The 18230-nt window shown below is 40.3% G+C and overlaps 2 protein-coding genes across 3 annotated transcripts; one reads left to right on the top strand and one right to left on the bottom strand.

Moving 5' to 3' along the window:
• Positions 1 to 3557: 3557 nt before the first annotated feature.
• LOC138594184 (cytochrome P450 3A40-like) lies at positions 3558 to 9019 on the bottom strand. Its single transcript, XM_069665186.1, has 13 exons — positions 8918 to 9019; positions 8736 to 8829; positions 8159 to 8211; positions 7936 to 8035; positions 7735 to 7848; positions 6589 to 6677; positions 6316 to 6464; positions 6065 to 6192; positions 5900 to 5975; positions 5652 to 5812; positions 4546 to 4772; positions 4294 to 4456; positions 3558 to 4034 (listed from the first exon to the last, which is right to left on the bottom strand). The coding sequence occupies exons 1-13, from the start codon at positions 8986 to 8988 to the stop codon at positions 3945 to 3947; spliced, it is 1515 nt and encodes a 504-aa protein (XP_069521287.1). The 5' UTR covers positions 8989 to 9019; the 3' UTR covers positions 3558 to 3944.
• Positions 9020 to 9499: 480 nt separating this feature from the next.
• Positions 9500 to 17599, top strand: LOC138594183 (cytochrome P450 3A27-like). Of its 2 annotated transcripts, XM_069665184.1 has the most exons (15): positions 9500 to 9616; positions 9757 to 9850; positions 9958 to 10010; positions 10237 to 10336; positions 11553 to 11666; positions 11756 to 11844; positions 12623 to 12673; positions 13656 to 13798; positions 13898 to 14025; positions 14316 to 14391; positions 14505 to 14665; positions 14754 to 14821; positions 16611 to 16769; positions 16947 to 17109; positions 17219 to 17599. In XM_069665184.1, the coding sequence occupies exons 1-15, from the start codon at positions 9546 to 9548 to the stop codon at positions 17300 to 17302; spliced, it is 1554 nt and encodes a 517-aa protein (XP_069521285.1). In that variant the 5' UTR covers positions 9500 to 9545; the 3' UTR covers positions 17303 to 17599. The 2 variants fall into 2 exon arrangements, with proteins under 2 accessions (XP_069521285.1, XP_069521286.1); XM_069665185.1 differs by lacking the exon at positions 12623 to 12673.
• The last annotated feature ends 631 nt before the right edge of the window (positions 17600 to 18230 follow it).

Below are 18230 nucleotides of genomic sequence, written 5' to 3'. Positions count from 1 at the left end.
TGGCTGTCGGAACAACATGGAGTCCGGGTCGGTGCAAGAACGGGGCCGGAGTATGCTCAGGAACGGGACTTGTGCTGCGTTCAAGGTCGCCTCGTACGCTGCTGTTACACAGGTTATCGCTCACACTGCTGTTTAGTTAAAGCACATTAACAAGACAGGACTTTTCTCCAAATGTCTCCTCATTAAACAATTGTTTAGTACCAAGAAAACTATATGTTCAGTTCGGGAGCTCCCATTTTTTAATCAAAGACAAGGAAACTCCACTCCTCTTGGTTCAGGGATTCTGGGGTTTCTGTTATATTTATTTTGCAAACTAGTAGACATGTTTGACTTAGTTTCCAGTATGAAGTTGTCAAAACAACGTAAGCATATTTGATCCCACATGCACAGATCTTTGGGGCTGGACATAGACTTTATTTAGTATATTTAATTTTTATCGTATCCTTTTGGTTTGCAGAATAATGTGCGACAGTTTATTGGAGAATTATGTTGCAGAGAGAAGACGTGCCATGTGGGACTAATAGTTTTTACAAATGAACTACAAATATATATCGGCGATCACTGACACTGGATAAACTACAGTATATCAGCAATGAAGGCTGCAAATTCCCCTCCCTGAACGCCACATCTGGGCACCTCGATCGATAGGCTACAGTTCATGTCGTCACACCAGGAAACCGAAGAAGTATCTCGAGATTTGTGATCTAGTGTGGTGTCATTCAAAGCTGTCGGTTAATTCGTCTTTCACTTTCATGTCTTTTTGTAGATTGTGGATCTGAATAGGTTTAAATCAGTGCTGATGGAATTAAATAAGGCACTTTAAATTTAAACAGACATACCAGTTAAAACATACTGTATAAACAGGGATTAAAGTCCATATATGGCGTTCTTTAAGATGAAGTTTCATGAAGATAAATTAAAAGGGTGAATTTAATTGTCAGATTTGGTGTGATATCACAGATTGAAGCTATGCTCAGCTGGTTGCTAGCACTTTTTCTTGTCATCCCAGCCCCCAAGAACATGTGGTGTCTGCTGTGAAGCTGGTTTGCCCAACTCAGAATTTTTTTCTTTCTTTTTTTTTTTTATCTCTAGCCTCTGTTTATAAACATGGAAAGAACAAGATGGAGGAAAAACTCGGATAATGGATCTTTGACGGAGCAGGACCACAAAATAAAAAATAACAGAGCATCCACAGGAGGGCGCTGTTGTGATATAAAACATTCAGAGAGAGTTTTACACAGGCACACACAGTATCAACAGCCGCGCTTAATGTCCTTTATTACTGAAATGTCATGCCTCTAACTACTAGTCACTTTACAAACAAAATATTTTTCCATAAAGGACAAAAGATGCTACCTCAAACATAAAAAAAAACATGTTCTGTTGAATTGAATTTAAAGCCTTTATTTTATGGCAGGATACATCACGCTTACGTGTGCCGCTCCTTGTTGCTGCTCAAGGATAAAGAGACACGCTTGCATACAGTATTTTAAAAAACATTCACACAGACAAAGCACACTCAGCTGAGGTAGACATATAAAGTACACAGTCCACAGAAGTTATGTTCAGTTCCAGTTAGTTATTGCTGTAAAGAAAAGATGTAGTGAGGGTGTTGTTGTAAGAGTGTTATATAGCTGTTCGTTTTGTGTTGATTAACAGTGTGAATGGCCTTGGGGAAAAACTGTTCACAAGTCTGGTAGTCTGGGTTTTAAGTGACCTGTAGTGCCTGCCTGAGGGCAGAGGGTCAAACAGGTGGTGTCCAGGGTGAGAGCGGCCTTTAACAATGTCTGTGGCCCTGGAGAGGTAGCAGGTGTTAGCCATGTCTTGGAGTGAGAGAAGAGGGCAGATGATGATTCTTTGTGCTGTGTTGATTATCCTCTGTAAAGCATACCACACTGTGAGGCAGTATGTCAGGACGCTTGTAGTGACCGTTATATCCTTTGTTTAGTCCATTGATGCAGGTCACTCTGAGGCTGATTGATGTTATTAAAAACTTGCTTGAGAAAAAAGGGAATGTCCACATACGATTCAAAATCAAAAGATACTTTTATACTTTTTTTTAACAACTTCAAAGAGGGTTACATAAAGAAAACAAGAATATAAATTTTTCAAACATTTTAAAGCGAAACCAAACAATTAAAACTATGAAAATAAAATCGGCATCAGAGGTTGAAAGCAGTTCTAAAAAGCTGGGTCTTGCTCAGTGATTTGAAGGAGGTCAGGTCGGTACAGTCTCAGATGTGTTTGGGTAGAGAGTTCCAAAGGCAGGTGGCAGCTATGGAGAAAGCTCTGTCACCCCAGGTTTGGCGCTTGGTTCTGAAGGATGGAGAGACGAAGTTCGCATCAGAAGAGTGGAGGCTGTGGGAGGGAGTGTGGCGGGAGGTCTGTGAGGTATGAAGGGACCTGCTTATGGAGGGCTTTGTGGGTGAGAAGAGGGACTTTGAACTGGATGTGTTGTGGAACAGGGAGCCAGTGGAGCTTCTGTATATATTGGAGTTTATTGAGGATTGAACTATACAGGATGCTGTTACAGTAGTCGATTCTGGATGTGATGAATGCATGGAGTTTCGGCAATAGAGAAAGAGAGTGATGTACGGAGACGAGCAATGTTTTTGCGGTGGAAAAAGGCAGTCCTGGTGATTTGATTGGCGTGTTGTTCAAAGCTGTCGAGAATGACTCCAAGGTTGCGGATGTGCGGTGATGGAGACAGAAGTCAGGCGCAAGTCGTGGCTGGTGTTAGTGAGGGATTTGGGGCTGATGATTACTATGTCAGATTTGTCACAGTTGAGTTGGAGGAAGTTGGCTTGCATCTGTGTTTTTATATGAGTGAGGCAGTTGGTCAGAGTATAGCGGGTTGCTGTGGTGATGGATTTGGTGGAGATGTAGATCAATAAGACGATAAATAGAAAATTGATTGGTAACTTTCTTTATAATCATCATAACAATTATTGCATGGTTCCAGCTCTCCATCGAAGGATGGAGAAAATAGTGGGGAGATTAATCCATCATGAAAATAATCATAATCTGCAGTCATCATTCAAATAAGGAAAAAATTAGCTCCATAAAATCCTGCATTACACCAATGCATGATAATAATAATCTTACAGTTTTAATTAATATGTTGTATAATGGAATAGAAAAGCATAATATAGCATAACATTTTTCCGCACAAGTACTTTCACTATTCTCTCTTAATTATAGTTATACTTCCATGACTGTGGCTCAGAGGCAGGGTTCAAACCCCAGCTCCTCCAGTCTACATGTGGAAGTATCCTTGGGCAACACACTGAACTCTTAATTGCTCCTGGAGGCATAGCCTACAGCGTGTGAAGCTCAGTGAATGATTAGCTAATTAGTGACCTTGCATGGCACTAGATATGTGTGTGTGAAAGGGTGAATGCTGACAGGTAGTGAAAAATCGCCCCGTGTGGTCAGATGATAGAAAGACGCTGTATAAGTGCAGTCCATTTACCATTAATCATCCTACATGCTATGTAGCGTCTGCAAGCTGCTCTAAAAGTGATCACACGATGTATAAGAATGACAGTGTGCATGAGAAAGATCCAAACTCTCCTTTATTGTTAACACAGGCGTTACAAGTTTTATCTTATCTATTATACATCCAAAAAATAATCTTTTTGATTTATTTGTTGTTTACATATTGAAGTGTTGGTTTGATTTTGCGAAGTATGTAATACCTAAAGGTAATTTAGAGGAATAAAAACTACAATATTTCCTTTTTAATTGTAGTGAAGTCCTATAAAGTACCACAAAATGGAAACACAAAGGTAAAGTACAACTAGCTTAAATTATACTAAATACAGTATTTGAGTAAATGCACTTTGTTAGTTTCCACTACTGAGAATGGACATGGTATTTATTCACAATGAGTCTGTATAAAACAAGAAATAAAATAATAAATGATTTTCTTTCATCTTGTTTTTTTAGCCTGCGACTTCGGGTCGTGGCTCCAGCTTCAGTTTGATCGGACGTTTTGGCATCAGCAGACCCTGGATGTCCATCTCAATCGGGATCTGGCAGGAAATTACATGTGAAGAGTAAATGAGCATCATCAAAGTCAACAAGACATTAAAAACACAGCCTTGTTTTTTCCGTCTGCAAACAACTGGCACTATCACAAAGGGTAGAAACCTTACGCAACGGGCAGCTTATCAATGTCTTTGACATTATATAACCCTTGTTATCACTATCAAACTGGCACCGTGTACGGGACAGATTTACTCAATTAAAAAAGCAACAATAAGCAGAGTAAAGAGTCATCTGTGCTCTCACCTCGGTCTCCTTGCACACAGTGAAGCTGTACCTCTGCAGGACCTCCACCAATGCTAGTTTCATCATCACCAGAGCAAATCGCATCCCAATACAGTTCCTCGGCCCGGCCCCGAAAGGCATGTAGGTGTACGGATCAATGGTCTCCTTGTTTTCCTTGCTGAACCTGCAGGTACACAAAAATATTAGTAATAACAGGATTTCAGCAACGGCCTGCAGGGCTAGGGTAATCACTGAAGGTGTTTATCTCTGTACCTCTCAGGTTTAAACTCCTCCGGTTCGGGCCACAGCTCAGGGTCCCGGTGCAGGGGCCATGTGGGTACCATGACAATCATACCTTTCGGAATTACAAGGCCGTTTATCTCCATTGACGCCTTGGCAACACGCTCCAAACGTGGAGCAATGGGGTACAACCGGAGGGACTCATTGATGACGCTGTCTAGATACTCCATCTGCATCAGAGCCTGGTACTCCACTGGAGCCTACACAAACCACAGACACACATGTACAATATAAACACAAATATATATCATACATACATAACATATATATCAAAGAACACGAGCTGAAAGGGACAGTGATGGTTGAAGGGGAAGTACATTTACACACAGACTCTCTTTAAAGGGTTAAATCAGAGGATACCACCAGCCTGTTAGCTTAGCTTAGCATAAAGGGTGAGTAGACTTGGCTAACAGCTAGGCTGGCTGTGCCTGTTGACAAAATCTTCCCAAAGCACCTCAAATGTTCTAATTCTTTATATCTTGACCGCACAAAACCAAAATATAAATACAAGTTGCCGTTTGACAGTTTCTAGTTTTAATGCTAAGCTAAGCTAACCCACCTACTGGATGGAGCATATTTCCCAAGATGTCAAACTATTATTTGAACAATGACCGGGCCGCGAAGGAAGCACCCGATGGATCCTTCGCGGCTTGAGAAAAGGAAGACACAAGGAGCCTTCAAATTGGGACAGCCTTCGACACGCCGCTGTGATACAATCGGCCTTCAGATATGGCATTCGAAGGCTGCAGCCCCTGGACTGTCTGTGCGCCTCCCAAATCTCAATGGCCACTTGTCCAGACTTGCCTGTCAAGCAAGTTGATCTGTTGATTTAACTCCTCAACATTAAACAAGTAGCTTAATCTCTGTTTCAAGTTGCTGCTTATGACCCAGAAACTGCCTGCTGGGTGTGTAAAGACGCTTGTTAACTTTATATGGTCAAAATATATCAGAAATATGAGTCTGGAGTTTAAGGACAGACGATGTCGTATGCTGTACGAGTGTCGAGTCCACAGGGTGAATTGTCATTTTGAGACCTTCCTGCTTCCTCAAACACTTTCCTCTCCCCACTCCCAACACACCTTGCCAGGGAAGGTGGAGTCGATCTCCTGCTGCAGTTTTTTCATGACATGAGGGTTTGTCGCCAGATTGTGAGCCAAGAAAGTGAGAGAGCTGCTGCTTGTCTCATAGCCAGCGAAGAGGAAAATCATTGCCTGGGAGAGGATCTCATGATCATTCAAACCTGGGGAGGCAGCACACAGATTCAGTGTTACTTTAATTTGAGCTTTCATATGTGTGTAGATACTGTATGTCTATGTATGTGTGCTACCTTTCTCATGTACTGCTCCACTGGGGTCATTGTTTTTCTGAGAGTCAATCATCAGCTGAAGGAAATCCACTCGAGTCTAAAAGGACACACATGAGAACAGCTTTGATGATGTATACAATTCTGCTGATGCACACTAAACACACACACATGCACACACAGCTGTACCTTTTGCTTGGTGGCCTCTCGATTAGACTTGATCTTCTGCAGCGCAGAGTAGAAGAAGTCCGTGACAGATGAAGGGAAAAAGGAAAACTCAAACCTCTGAAGTATCGGACCCATAAAGGGGAAGAAAGCTGGAATTAAGCAGAAAGCAACAGTTATCAAAACACAGGACAGACAGTGAAGTCTGTTATCTAGCACAGATACTTTCAGTTTACCGGCCAGGTGAAGGGCAAAATTTAAAAAAAATTCTGTACCAACAGTGAGGAAGAGAGGGCTGAGGAGGTCAAACTTCAGCATCTTCTTGATGTTAGTGACGAAGGGGTCTGAGGGGTTGTTGAGCGAGTCGATGTCTACACTGAAGGCTGTGCTGGTGACTACATCCATGCTGTAGGGTCCAAAGAACCTAAAGAGCAAACAAATGCATCAGAGATATCCTCTTCCTTCTATTCTTAAAAAGAGGTAACGTATAACATTGTATGAAATAACTTTGCATGAATGAAACATGTTGGAATATAAAGTGCTCTTACTCCTTCAGCTCTAAGGGCTCGTTCTTGTCTGCCTTCTTTTTCATGCCGCTGATCAGGTTAGCAGAGTGGTGCTTCATTATGTCAAACATCTGAGAAACACAAAGACAGTTACATGACAGGCTTAATGAAATACCAGAGAATGTAATACACAGAAAAATGATGTATCTAGATCTGTGGTTCAACCAGCCAGGTGGAAAAATTAAGCCAATACAGAGGTGCCAAAAACAGCAGTTCCTCAAATGGCCACTTGAGGCTCCAAAAGTGTGTTAATCCCACTTGAACACCATATTTAAAGCTTTTTAAAGAGTTGTTTGGTGAGTTGAAACAGACTGAAATGAATACTGATGCATCTATATGAACTCTAAAAGCAAGTGAGACCAGACGGATTACTTCTATATATATTTGAGTGCCTAAAACTGCTGCCGTGGGGTCGGTGTCAGACTGACAGCACGAAGGCGAAACAGCTTCTTTTTTTTTACATTGTCCACAGCGTGGACAATGTAAAAAACGTTAAAAGCAGGATGACATTTTTTACTAAAAAACACTTACACGCGTACAGGACAAGAAGATATAATAGGTACTTCCTTGTCCACAGGGGGCGCCAAATCGACACAAACTGAAAATTCCTCTCAGGAGCTTTAAATGTCCAACTTTACAGCAGAAATAAACTTGTTTACAGACTGGTGCAAAAAGATTTTGGTCTCTATAGCTACAGTCCACATTCATAACAACAGTTAAAGCCAGCACGGTTGTACGACTCATCTATTTACATTATGATAAGGCTTAAAGTTATGCGTGATAAGGGGGTGGTGGCTTTAAGGGACATGTGGGTGTCGCTAGCTGTCTGTTAGGAGTCACCTCAGGTAACTCCAGCCACTGAACTGGCCTTTTGGGTATCCAGCCTCCTCATAGCTTCATAATGGTAGTCCACAAACGAACAGCGGCAAAGTCTACTACTTAAATACAGTCTATATTCCAGACATCCTGACGATAAAGGGGATAAAGAAATTGTTTAGAATTTTAAGGAGTCACCAGCCGTTGCTGCAGAGAGAATCTTGTTGTGTTACAACGCAGGCCTTGGTTGACAACATTATGTTCAACAGGTTATTAAGCACAGAGGAGGTCCAGAGCAGAATAGGCTTTTACCTCCTTCAGTCTCCCTGAGGTGAAGGAAGGAGACAGGACACTGCGGATCCTCTTCCACTGGTCATCCTCAGCGATGGACACGGCATCGTACAGGGGCCCGTTCAGGTAGAAGTTCTGTAATAGCGTGAGAAAGGGAGAGTTCAGCTAGGAAGCAGCAATCACAATGAGAGACTGAATGTGTCATATGGTGTGTGTGCGTACTCTGCGGTTGGTGAAGAGAGAGTAACACTCCTTTATCAGAACAGTTTTGATCATGGATGGATCTGTGATACACAGCACGGGCTGACGGCCGTCGTAAATGCTGAAAATATCGAACACAATATGAATAAATAGATTAAAAAAGATAGTTACTTTTCTATAGAGCACTGTAAGAGGAGATCAGATATACAGCATGCAGAAACACATACACGACATGCAGACTTACCCCCATGTTTTCCCGTATTTCTTGTAGCAGTCGTAGTCAAAGTTGGTGAATCCCTAGATCCAAGAATAATAATATACAGATAATGAACAACCTTTCATCATTTGAATTTAAATTAATGGATATTTTTGGCATTAAAATATGTAAGCCCCCAACACTAAAAGCATTACATGCTGAAGGAAACATGAGCTAATTGCTGCATGTTAATTTGGTAAATCTTTTGATCTACAAAACCAGTCACTCAGGTATCCCTTTATCTTCACTTTAAAGAATGTCCAAACCCAGGCAGAGACTGTTGGAACACTGCTGTAAAGCTGTGTAGCTCATGTGATGAATGACAAAAAAGTCCCTATGAGATCTTTGAACTCTGTCATACATACTGTAACCACAGGGTCATTCAATTGTCAGGAGGCGTAGTTCACACGCACAAAGGCCAGAAAAGACCTACACTAAACCAGAAACAGACTTTTTTATGTTCCCACTTTTTCAGGTGTTCTTTTGTACCAATATTTACCTGATTAAGCAGGTACACTTAGGTGTAAATTTGTGGTGTTAAGCTTCAAAATTTACATTTACCAACCTTTCTATATGCCAGCATTGTGCCGAAAAAAGGGATGGGTGTGGGCCCGGAGACTCCCATTTTCTTGAATGTGCTGTACGGCCACATTGTAAACCTGTGCATACAAACAAACAGAGGTATGAGAAAAGATTTTTATCACACCAACACACACAAACACTTCAAAGTATCCGGGACACACTTACACAGCTAACAGTGTAACGAGAGCAACCAGGAGGGTCCATGTCTCGGCGGAGAAGAAGAACAGGTAACCCATCTCTGCAGGCTTCCCTCCTCTGTCAGTGGCGGCACAGGTTCCACTAAAGCCCCAAGTCACCACAGCAGGCTTTTTATTTCCTTGCTGCACAAACCTGTTGCGTGAGTAAGTGTGTGGGAGGTGAACCAATGGCAGCCGGCGACGCTATGTTAATCATCAACAGAAAGAGTCTGAGAAGCATTTATTATTATCATGCTTTATTAGCTCTATCACTTGTGACGCTGCAGTTTTGCGATCTAAATGATTATATTGCTTGTGTTGCGAAAGAAGAAATGCACACAAAGTTCAAATAAGTTATATCTAATACATGCTCATTTAATAATAATAATAATGTCTTATTTTAATGTTATTGAGCCGCACTTCACTCACTCAAACACATGTCCAGACATATAACCATGGGTGTTGCACTTGTATTGTTGTCCTTTCAAGCTGCCCAGGCGTTGGCAAGAGTCCCCGGTTGTTGTGTAACACAGTGAGAACAGTCCACTCCTCCTGAATGTTGCTGAGATCAGTTCAGTTTAGCTGAGCTCTACGACTCTGAGGAGCAAGAAGCAGCCATGGGCTTCCTTCCCTTTTTCTCTTACGAAACATGGATTCTGCTCGTCACATTTATCTGCTTATTTGTCATGTAAGGATAAGAGACGGATTTTATTCAAAATGTTTGTACTTCAGGTGAAACTGGTCACTTAAATGAAGGCAGTTTATAGCTTATTGCTGAGTGTCGTACACATAAAGCATGACTAACCGAATGTTTTCTGTTCCGTGCAGGTACGGCTACAGCAGTTTTGGGGTATTTGAGAAGCTGGGGATCCCTTTTATCAAGCCGCTGATGTATCTTGGCTCTGTTGGCAGGCACAACCCAGTATGTTTACATTTAAAAGACTTATTTCTATATGTTTTTAGATTTAAAGACACAGACGATGTTTTTATAAGAAGTATAAGTAATGTGTCTTTTATCTTTGTTTCAAGGTTTACTACTTGGATGACAACGAGGCTGCGAAGACGTATGGGAGGTTGTGGGGGTGAGTCTACAAAGCTGTTTAAAGTGCAAACAGAAGAACATCTGAAACCTGTCTGTTGATAAAGTATGATGCTTTGACCCTTGAAGCTCTCACTTGGTTGCTTGTGTCATTACTAGTGTCAATGGCTGGCAATATTAATTCTAATATTTCCGAGATCCTCTGAGGACAAGCGCTTCAGCTAATGGAGGGATGGATATAATGATGAATATACTGTCTCAATGTCCAGTGCTTTTGAGTTCAAGAAGCCCATGCTGGTTGTGATGGAGCCTGAAATGTTGAAAACCATCCTGGTGAAGGAGTGCTTCACTTACTTTACCAACCGACGGGTGAGAAAACACAGAGACACAAGAGACACTGACAGAAGATCCTTTGTTCATCCATTAGAGCTGCTTATATATTGTGCTTTGAATAGTTAGTCCAGTTTTCAAATTAAAGGTAGTTTGCAATAAAAATTTTAAAAAAAGTCAACTTTTTTCCCTTTATAAAAATAGTGAATGTTTATGCTGAAACTATCACGATTTGTTCACATGAAGTCATTCAAATATTGACTCCCCTTAAAATGACAGTTAAAACCTATGTATGCTCAGGGGCGCGTGAGGCTGTAATGCTCATATTCAACTCCACAATACATTTTTTGGATTGGTCTTTTTCTATGGTCCTATGGTATATTGTTAGAAGAGGTTGTGTTGTGTTAAAGTTGAGCTGAAACGGCATTTTGAGAGTATCTAGCTTTCGTATCGTGACGTATTTCCGAGTGAAACGGGACGTGCACGCGGGACATATCATTGGAGGGATTTGATTTGATCGTTGAGAAGTGGGCGTTGTGGAGAACAGACGTTCTCCACAGCGCAGTAGCTAGCTAACTGACCGAGCGTTCTTGGTGCTCTGTGGCTAAATGTTGCAGATTGATTGGTTGAAATTGTTTGGTGCTAACTTACGTAAGCACACAGGATTTTTTTTTTAGAGGAAGAAGAAATTATCGGATTTTGATATAAGAATACGAAGAAATGGATTTTCTGTATTTTTTTTGGCCTATATTGTCAAATAGATGCATAAAATTACCGGGGATGTGATCTAAAAGGATTAAAATGACATTTTACATTTCACCTCGACTTTAATGTTAGCATGCTAGCAAGCATTACCCCTAGCATAATAAGCTAACAGATTTGGCATGCAAAAGCTAATTAGTGCTAAAATGGAAATAATATAATAGTATATTGAGACTCAAAGAAAAATCCTGGAGCCTTCAGTACAATAAAGTGGCGCCCACTTGTCACCCAAAGCCTACCCCCCCACCAGCGGTTTCAGGCATTAAAAATAACTATATAGAAATAGTAAATCTTGTTGCTGATGGTCTGGTTCGCTCTTGTAGGTCATATAGAGTAATCAGAATTAATTTCAGTCTGTTTCATAACCAGCGAAAAACTGTAGAATATCCCGCTTTAAACCCTGAACTTGAACATAGTAGATGCACAAACGCATAATTACCACAAATGGTTCATTTGTAAATAAACATGCATGCTGACCACTGTGCCTCTTCAGAACCTTCGTCTAAACGGGGACATCTATGACTCGGTAAGTATTCTTGAAGATGGTCCATGGAGGCGAGTTCGAAACATCCTCACTCCCTTTTTCACCTCCGGCCGACAAAAAGAGGTAATAGTTGTTGTTTGTCCTAATTTTTCTCAACACAAACGTCATCATTGTTGTTTTTGTGTTCATTTTGCACTTTTCTTTTGTCTCAGATGTTTAGCATCATGAAACATCATTCCAACAAACTGAAAGCCAGCCTGCAGCCCAAGGCGCACAATGAAGAAGTAATTACTGTAAAAGAGTGAGTAACACCATGATAAACTGTATATGGTTCTTAAAACTTACAAAGCATGGTTTTGTCAGCCACAAGACAACAACAATCGTCTTAATAAGTGTTGTCTTTTAAGGAGGCCAGGCTAGCAATAACCCTTTGTTTCCAGTATTTGTGCTAAGCTAAGCTAACCGACTGCTGGCTCTTGCTTCTACCACCAAGACATGAGAGTGATATAAAAATGATTAATTATTCCTTTAAGAAATGAATGATAAGAATTTTTATTAGATTTTCAAGATTTTACTGAAAATCCTTCCTTAAAACTTTGACACATATTCCGACAAATCCTCCTCTTTTAAAGCTCAGTAAGATCACTCAACAAATCTGAGACCAAAAAAGAACAAACAGTACATACTGATTTTATGAGATTTGCAAAATTTAAACGGACAATCTAAGATTTATGTTTCGTTTTTCTTGGGCGCCAACTACTGTTAATAGTAGTTATCTTCTTTTATTCAATAGTAATATTTATTTATTTCTCAAAGGGTCATATGTGCAATAAAAATCTGTCAATGTGCAATAATCTCTCACCACAGTGCAATAACCTAATTTAGTTTAATCGAACTAAATACCAGGTCAATTACCCACTGTTTACTTGTATATTTTCTAAGAGTGTATATTTTATATATTTTGTTATCTAATTTTGTACTTTTTATATATATATATATATCGATAGATATATATATTTTGATCTTTATTTTTTACCCTCTGTGTGCTGATTCTTTTCTATTGTATTGTACTGTATAAGCTGCTGGAGACTGAATTTCCCAGAGGGAGTCATCCCAAAGGGATCAATAAAGTTGAGTCTAAGTCTACTGGCGTTATACAGTAATTGAGGGAGTACACTTCCCGATTTAACCAGACGTCCACGGTTGGCTCCGGTTGTAACTCTTCCTGGCTGACGGTCACTTTCCTTTTTAGACTGTTTGCCTTCATCTGAGCGTCTAATTTGTCTCTTTTTCTTTGGATTTTCACTTATTTTTGAAGTTGTATCTGTAGTCATCCATCTTTTCTTTGTTTGTTCAGCCATAGTAGATTACTGTTTACTCGCAACACTTGCAGAGAGCGGAAAAGCAGCCGCTTAGCTCCACCTACCCTCTCTGGCAGACCAACCACTGCTGGGTGATGGAAAACGCGTCACTAACTGGGCGCCGCTTGTGATTTTTTTCGCAGAAGTCGCAACAGACACCCAGTCTGTAATACTGCGAATGCAAAGGCTTTCATCAGTGGGCCATAGGCTCAATCAGCATTTTGTTAGCTCATTCAACAATAGATAGTGACTTAACACACATTTATTTACATGAAAATCTTTGAGATTATCACTTTAAGCTATAATACTTCTGACCTAACTACATTGTGGATTGACTATAGACAGCTGTGACACATCTATTTGTTTGTACAAATGTGTGTATTTATGTTTACATTTTGATTTGTTTGTTTGTCTTTCTCATTTTGGTTTTAAACAAAAACTTTAGGTATTTTGGGGGATGTTGTATAAAAATGGGCAACAAACAAAGTTTGTTTTTTTTGCATTTCGTAATGTAAAGTGGTTATGTTGTTGGGAAAATGGAAAATAAAATTAAAGACATGTTCGTTAGGTTGATTGGTGACTCTAAATTGCCCAGTTTGAATATGTGCATGAATGGTCTGTCTCTGTGTGTCAGCCCTGTGATTGACTGGCGATCAGTCCAGGATGTACCTGCCTCTCGCCCAATGACAGCTGGCTTAGGATCGAGCTGCGGCGACCCTGACCAGTGATCCTTATGATGTTTGTGTTACAGCTTTTTTGGCCCCTACAGTCTGGATGTGATGGCGAGCTGCACGTTCAGTGTGGATTTGGACACGATTAACAAACCCAAAAGTCCCATTATCACCCATGCCTCCAAGCTGTTCAGAATCCCCATCTTTATTTTCATTGTACAGGGTACAAAACTGCTCTTCTATGACACCTCCTCTTATTTTAGCATTAATAGTTATGTTTGCTGACTTTGATTTGAAATGTTTTCCTTGTATCCTTTCTCAGGGTGTTTTCCAGTACTTCTTCCTCTCTTTGAGCTGATGGGTTTATCCTTCTTCTCTAAGGATTCCACTAGGTTCTTTAAAAAGTTTATCGAGAAGATCAGAGAGGAACGCAATGGGAGCTCACAAAAGGTCTGAACAGAACACACAACTAGTGGTGGGCAATATGGACACATTTTCCATCATTGTATCGTTTCCAGGAACTTTCCATCATATCACATGATCTTAGACACCAGATAAACGTTTAATATTTCAAGTGTGAGCTTTGAAACTCAACCTTTAAGCCAACATGAACTGAAGTTAAGGTGCTCAGAACAAAAGTTAAAATTGAACAACCTCATTTTCCTAAAAAGATCAGGCGATATGATCTTAGTCTTTTGATCATTTAACAAATCGAAAAAAACTAACCGAGCTGCTTTCAGATTTTTGGAGACTTCCTTCAAAATATGATCGACACCCAGACTGACGCCGAACACAAGACAGAAAAGGAGAATAAAAGTAATCAAAGAATGCCGTCAGTTACAGAAGCACACATGTACCCTCATGATTTATCACCAAAGGTTGATGCCTGCGCACATCTTCCTCCCTGTTCATGCATCCCATCCTTACAGGTCTGACTGATCATGAGATCATCTCTCAGGTGACGATGTTAGTGTTTGCCGGTTACGAGACGAGTGCCAGCACTCTTGTTTTCTTGGCCTACTCTTTGGCCAGAAACCCTGAAGTCATGAAGCGTCTACAAGAGGAAATAGATTCCACTTTCCCCAATAAGGTCTTCATGTTTTTCTCCTTTCATCTTTAAACTAGTTTTCAAAGTCTGATTGTGTTTAATCAAAGTGTTATTTGTAACCCCTCTACAGGGTCCAGTCCAATATGAAGCTCTGATGCAGATGGAGTACCTGGACAGCGTGGTCAATGAGTCTCTGAGGTAATGAGCCGGCTTCAGCCATTCTGGTGCCAAAGCAAGATTAGGATTTGTTTCGAGTTGTATCACTGAATCAAATGTCTAATGGAGTAGAAGATTTACTGAATATATAGATATCTTTTTTTATCCTAAATCCACCATTAAAAATTGTCTGCAGTTATTTCCTGCCAGAAACAAGGCAGCCGAAGGCTAGCTGCCAAAAGTTCTTGAAAATCTGCTTAGTGCAGTTTTATTGGTAAAAGTGTAATCTCTATTGGGCTGTAAACAAATATTCTAAATTCGAATATATAATCGAATTGTAATAAAAAACGGATATTCGAATATTACAATTAATATTCGTTGTGACAAAAAAATCAGCCCTATCGCTGCTGTTTGCGAGCTTGCAAGTTCTCGTATGTCCTCACGCGCACTCTTGGTTAAGGAGCATCCTTGGATGCATCACAAAGTCACTATGATACATTAATAATTAACTTTAGTCTCGCTGAAACGAGCTAAAACAAGAACCGCGTGGCGTGCGGTAATGATGTCGGAGAATTTAAGTCCCGGCCTGGCCAGACAGAGAGATTCTCACCCCCAGCATAACAGACAGGTGTAAGTATGTTGACCTGTCACAGCACAGCTCGCTTGGAACGCTGAATGTCCGCTTTACCGTAACCTAATTACTTAATTTGTTTATTTTGCAAGGTGTAAAAAAAAGGCACGTTTCTGTTTAAATCGATATATCTTTGCAAGTAAGTTTGTCTCTCGCTGTGTTGTTATGTCCTCTTGTGGACATATTGTGCAAAAATAGATATTCGAATAGTTCAAACACATGTGGGTTTTTTTGAAGGAATAATCGAACGTCATTTTTGGCCAATTTTGACAGCACTAAATCTCTATTTATAGATTCTACATAGAAATGTAGAATCTGTAGGCAGGGACGTGGATTTTAGGGATGACAAGTGCTTTCAGTTTGTAGTACACTTGTAGTCCGAGTAATATTGACCAATCACGTATCAGCAGGCTGCAGCATGTGCAGAAAAAACACAAAGTCTGTGTGGAGAGCAAAAGCAGGCGGAACCTAATGCACCGTAATGACATCCCGGCTCCCATCAGCGGCTATCTGATGATGATTTACCTCCTTATTAATCTCTATAAACAGACATCTGCATGCTAACAGCTAACAATCCGTTCTGGATCTTAAATTCAACTCGAGATAACTTCCCTTGACGCTGTGCCACAAAAGCCGTTCAGTGTTCAGATTTCCCGACTTTCTCGAATGCATCAGAAATGATCGATCCGACCTCGGTTCAACAAACGAGCATTTTAAAAGTAGTTTTCTTCTCCTCTTGAGAACAGACCTGACAAAGCTTCATTTGTACTTTTTTACCAATCTGCATCATCAAGACCCGTTAAAGTCAGTCACAAGGAAAACAGGTTCCTTTTCTGTAAACAATGCAGCACGATGAAAAGGAAATCTCGTTTATTGCTAACCGCTGGCTAAACCGGACACACCCAGCATGTTCACCGTTGTCTCCAGAGGCTATATCGCCGTCAGAATGCAGCCGACGGGATCCGACATTGGTAAAAGTGTGGGTTTGACTTCACAGTCCCGTCATTTAAGAGCATCAACAACTTTCTTCACAGGTCAGGATCTACATTTGAGCGATGCTAAAGCATGCTAATCAAAAATGTGATGATAACCACAACAATGTATTTCCAGAACACACTGGAAAGTATTGGGCTGTTCGACTGAATGTTTAGCGAAATAAAGACGTACATTATGAAATAAATATTGCTGTTTGGTCCTAAGGCTCTACCCTCCAGCTCCACGTCTGGAACGAGCAGCCAAAGAAACTGTCAAGGTCGAGGGAATCACCATCCCAAAGGACATGCTTGTTATGGTTCCGGTCTACGCGCTGCACCGTGACCCCGAGCTGTGGCCGGAGCCCGAAGAGTTCAGACCTGACAGGTAGCTGCCACAGCGTGTATGTGTGTACTGTACACCTTCGTGATGACGCTGTAAAAATTGTCAAGGCAACTTTAAAAAATTACAAAACATGATATTGACGGTGTCTTTTTTTATCACTGACTTATTGACGTGTTCAGTTGTTAAATGCGATGTTTGTGCTTTATGGTTTCCTTCAAGGTTTAGCAAAGAGAACAAGCAGAACATCCAGCCATACTCTTACCTGCCATTCGGGGCCGGGCCAAGGAACTGTATTGGGATGCGATTTGCTCTGCTGATGGTTAAACTGGCCTTGGTGGAAGTTTTGCAGAACTACAGCTTCTCAGTCTGCAACGAGACCGAGGTGATTTTGAACATTCACATATTAAGGTTTCATAGTAACACATTAAGAAACACGACAAGCTAAATTTCAAGAGAAGGTTTCTAAATGACTCAATTTGTCATTTTCACAGATCCCTCTGAAGATGGACCCTGAAGGCCTGGTTGGACCCCTAAAACCAATCAAGCTAAAGGTGGTGACACGTTCAAACAACTAGCCAGTCAGAGAGATGCGTCTACATTTGTAATGTTTGTAACGGAAAGGGTTGCATAGTTCACTCCTGTCACTTCTCATCTGTACTAAACGTTTGTAGTCTGATCTAAATCTAAACAGAAATGATTAAAGTGAATGTTGATTCGTGTATTTATATACACATATACATACATATGAATTTATATTTAATGTACTGTATATTTTCCTGTCTGCATTGATGATATGGTCATCATAGATTCATGCAGAGTTAATCAATAAACTGATGGTTTCTGTCAGCTAATAAACAGAGCATATGATGAAAGTTTCTTCTTGTGAGAATCTTTAAGATTATCACTTTAACATTTTATTTGAATGATAATTATTTGTCAATCAGAAGTCTGAAACATAATTTTCTTGACTTGAAAGTTGAGTTCTCTTGCTCTTGGAGCTGTATCCTTGTAGATAACATCTCTTTGCACTTCTATTTTGGGATGCCATTTCCTCTGTCTGTAGCCCAGTTTTGTGACTGGTTTAATACACAAGTGAATGCAGAATATCCAAGCTAAAGTAACTTGTAGTAGCTTTAAATCAACAACTGCGCATGTTTTTACACCAAACTGGGATAAACAGAAAAGTAGAAAATGGGTGAAAAATCTCTAATGACAACAGATAAAAAGATAAACACTTGTAATGTGTAATGAAATGTAAAATCACATCTTTAAATATTCAGTTCACTACTGAAGTCGTCTAGGTGATGACTCAAATGGTGTGCTGTACTTCGATGTGTTGCATTGCACTGAATTACATTCGTTTTTTAATAACACTTTACTGTCTATCTGGGATTACCATATACAGGCTTTGTGATGTTCCTAAAACTTTAAGTTTTAAGATGCATAGACTCTGAATTGTGCTTCTTCAAGTAAATTTGTCGACAAAATCTGTATAGAGGCTGT

This window comes from Semicossyphus pulcher, unplaced genomic scaffold, assembly GCF_022749685.1.
Source record: "Semicossyphus pulcher isolate SPU_LCO1_2020_fin unplaced genomic scaffold, fSemPul1.0.p SCAF_17, whole genome shotgun sequence".
Classification (NCBI taxonomy): domain Eukaryota; kingdom Metazoa; phylum Chordata; class Actinopteri; order Labriformes; family Labridae; genus Semicossyphus; species Semicossyphus pulcher.
This window is presented reverse-complemented; position numbering and strand designations above follow the sequence as displayed.

Bases quoted from the DNA above. Each gene is read 5' to 3' on its own strand.
- LOC138594184 (XM_069665186.1), bottom strand. From the start codon at position 8,988: ATGGGTTACCTGTTCTTCTTCTCCGCCGAGACATGGACCCTCCTGGTT. The intron at 5,976-6,064 runs GTACAGCTGTGT...GTGTCCTTTTAG, and splicing joins GAGAGGCCACCAAGCAAAAG to ACTCGAGTGGATTTCCTTCA. The intron at 5,813-5,899 runs GTAGCACACATA...CTGCCTCCCCAG, and splicing joins TGGAGCAGTACATGAGAAAG to GTTTGAATGATCATGAGATC.
- LOC138594183 (XM_069665184.1), top strand. From the start codon at position 9,546: ATGGGCTTCCTTCCCTTTTTCTCTTACGAAACATGGATTCTGCTCGTC. The intron at 9,851-9,957 runs GTATGTTTACAT...CTTTGTTTCAAG, and splicing joins CTGTTGGCAGGCACAACCCA to GTTTACTACTTGGATGACAA. The intron at 10,011-10,236 runs GTGAGTCTACAA...CTCAATGTCCAG, and splicing joins ACGTATGGGAGGTTGTGGGG to TGCTTTTGAGTTCAAGAAGC.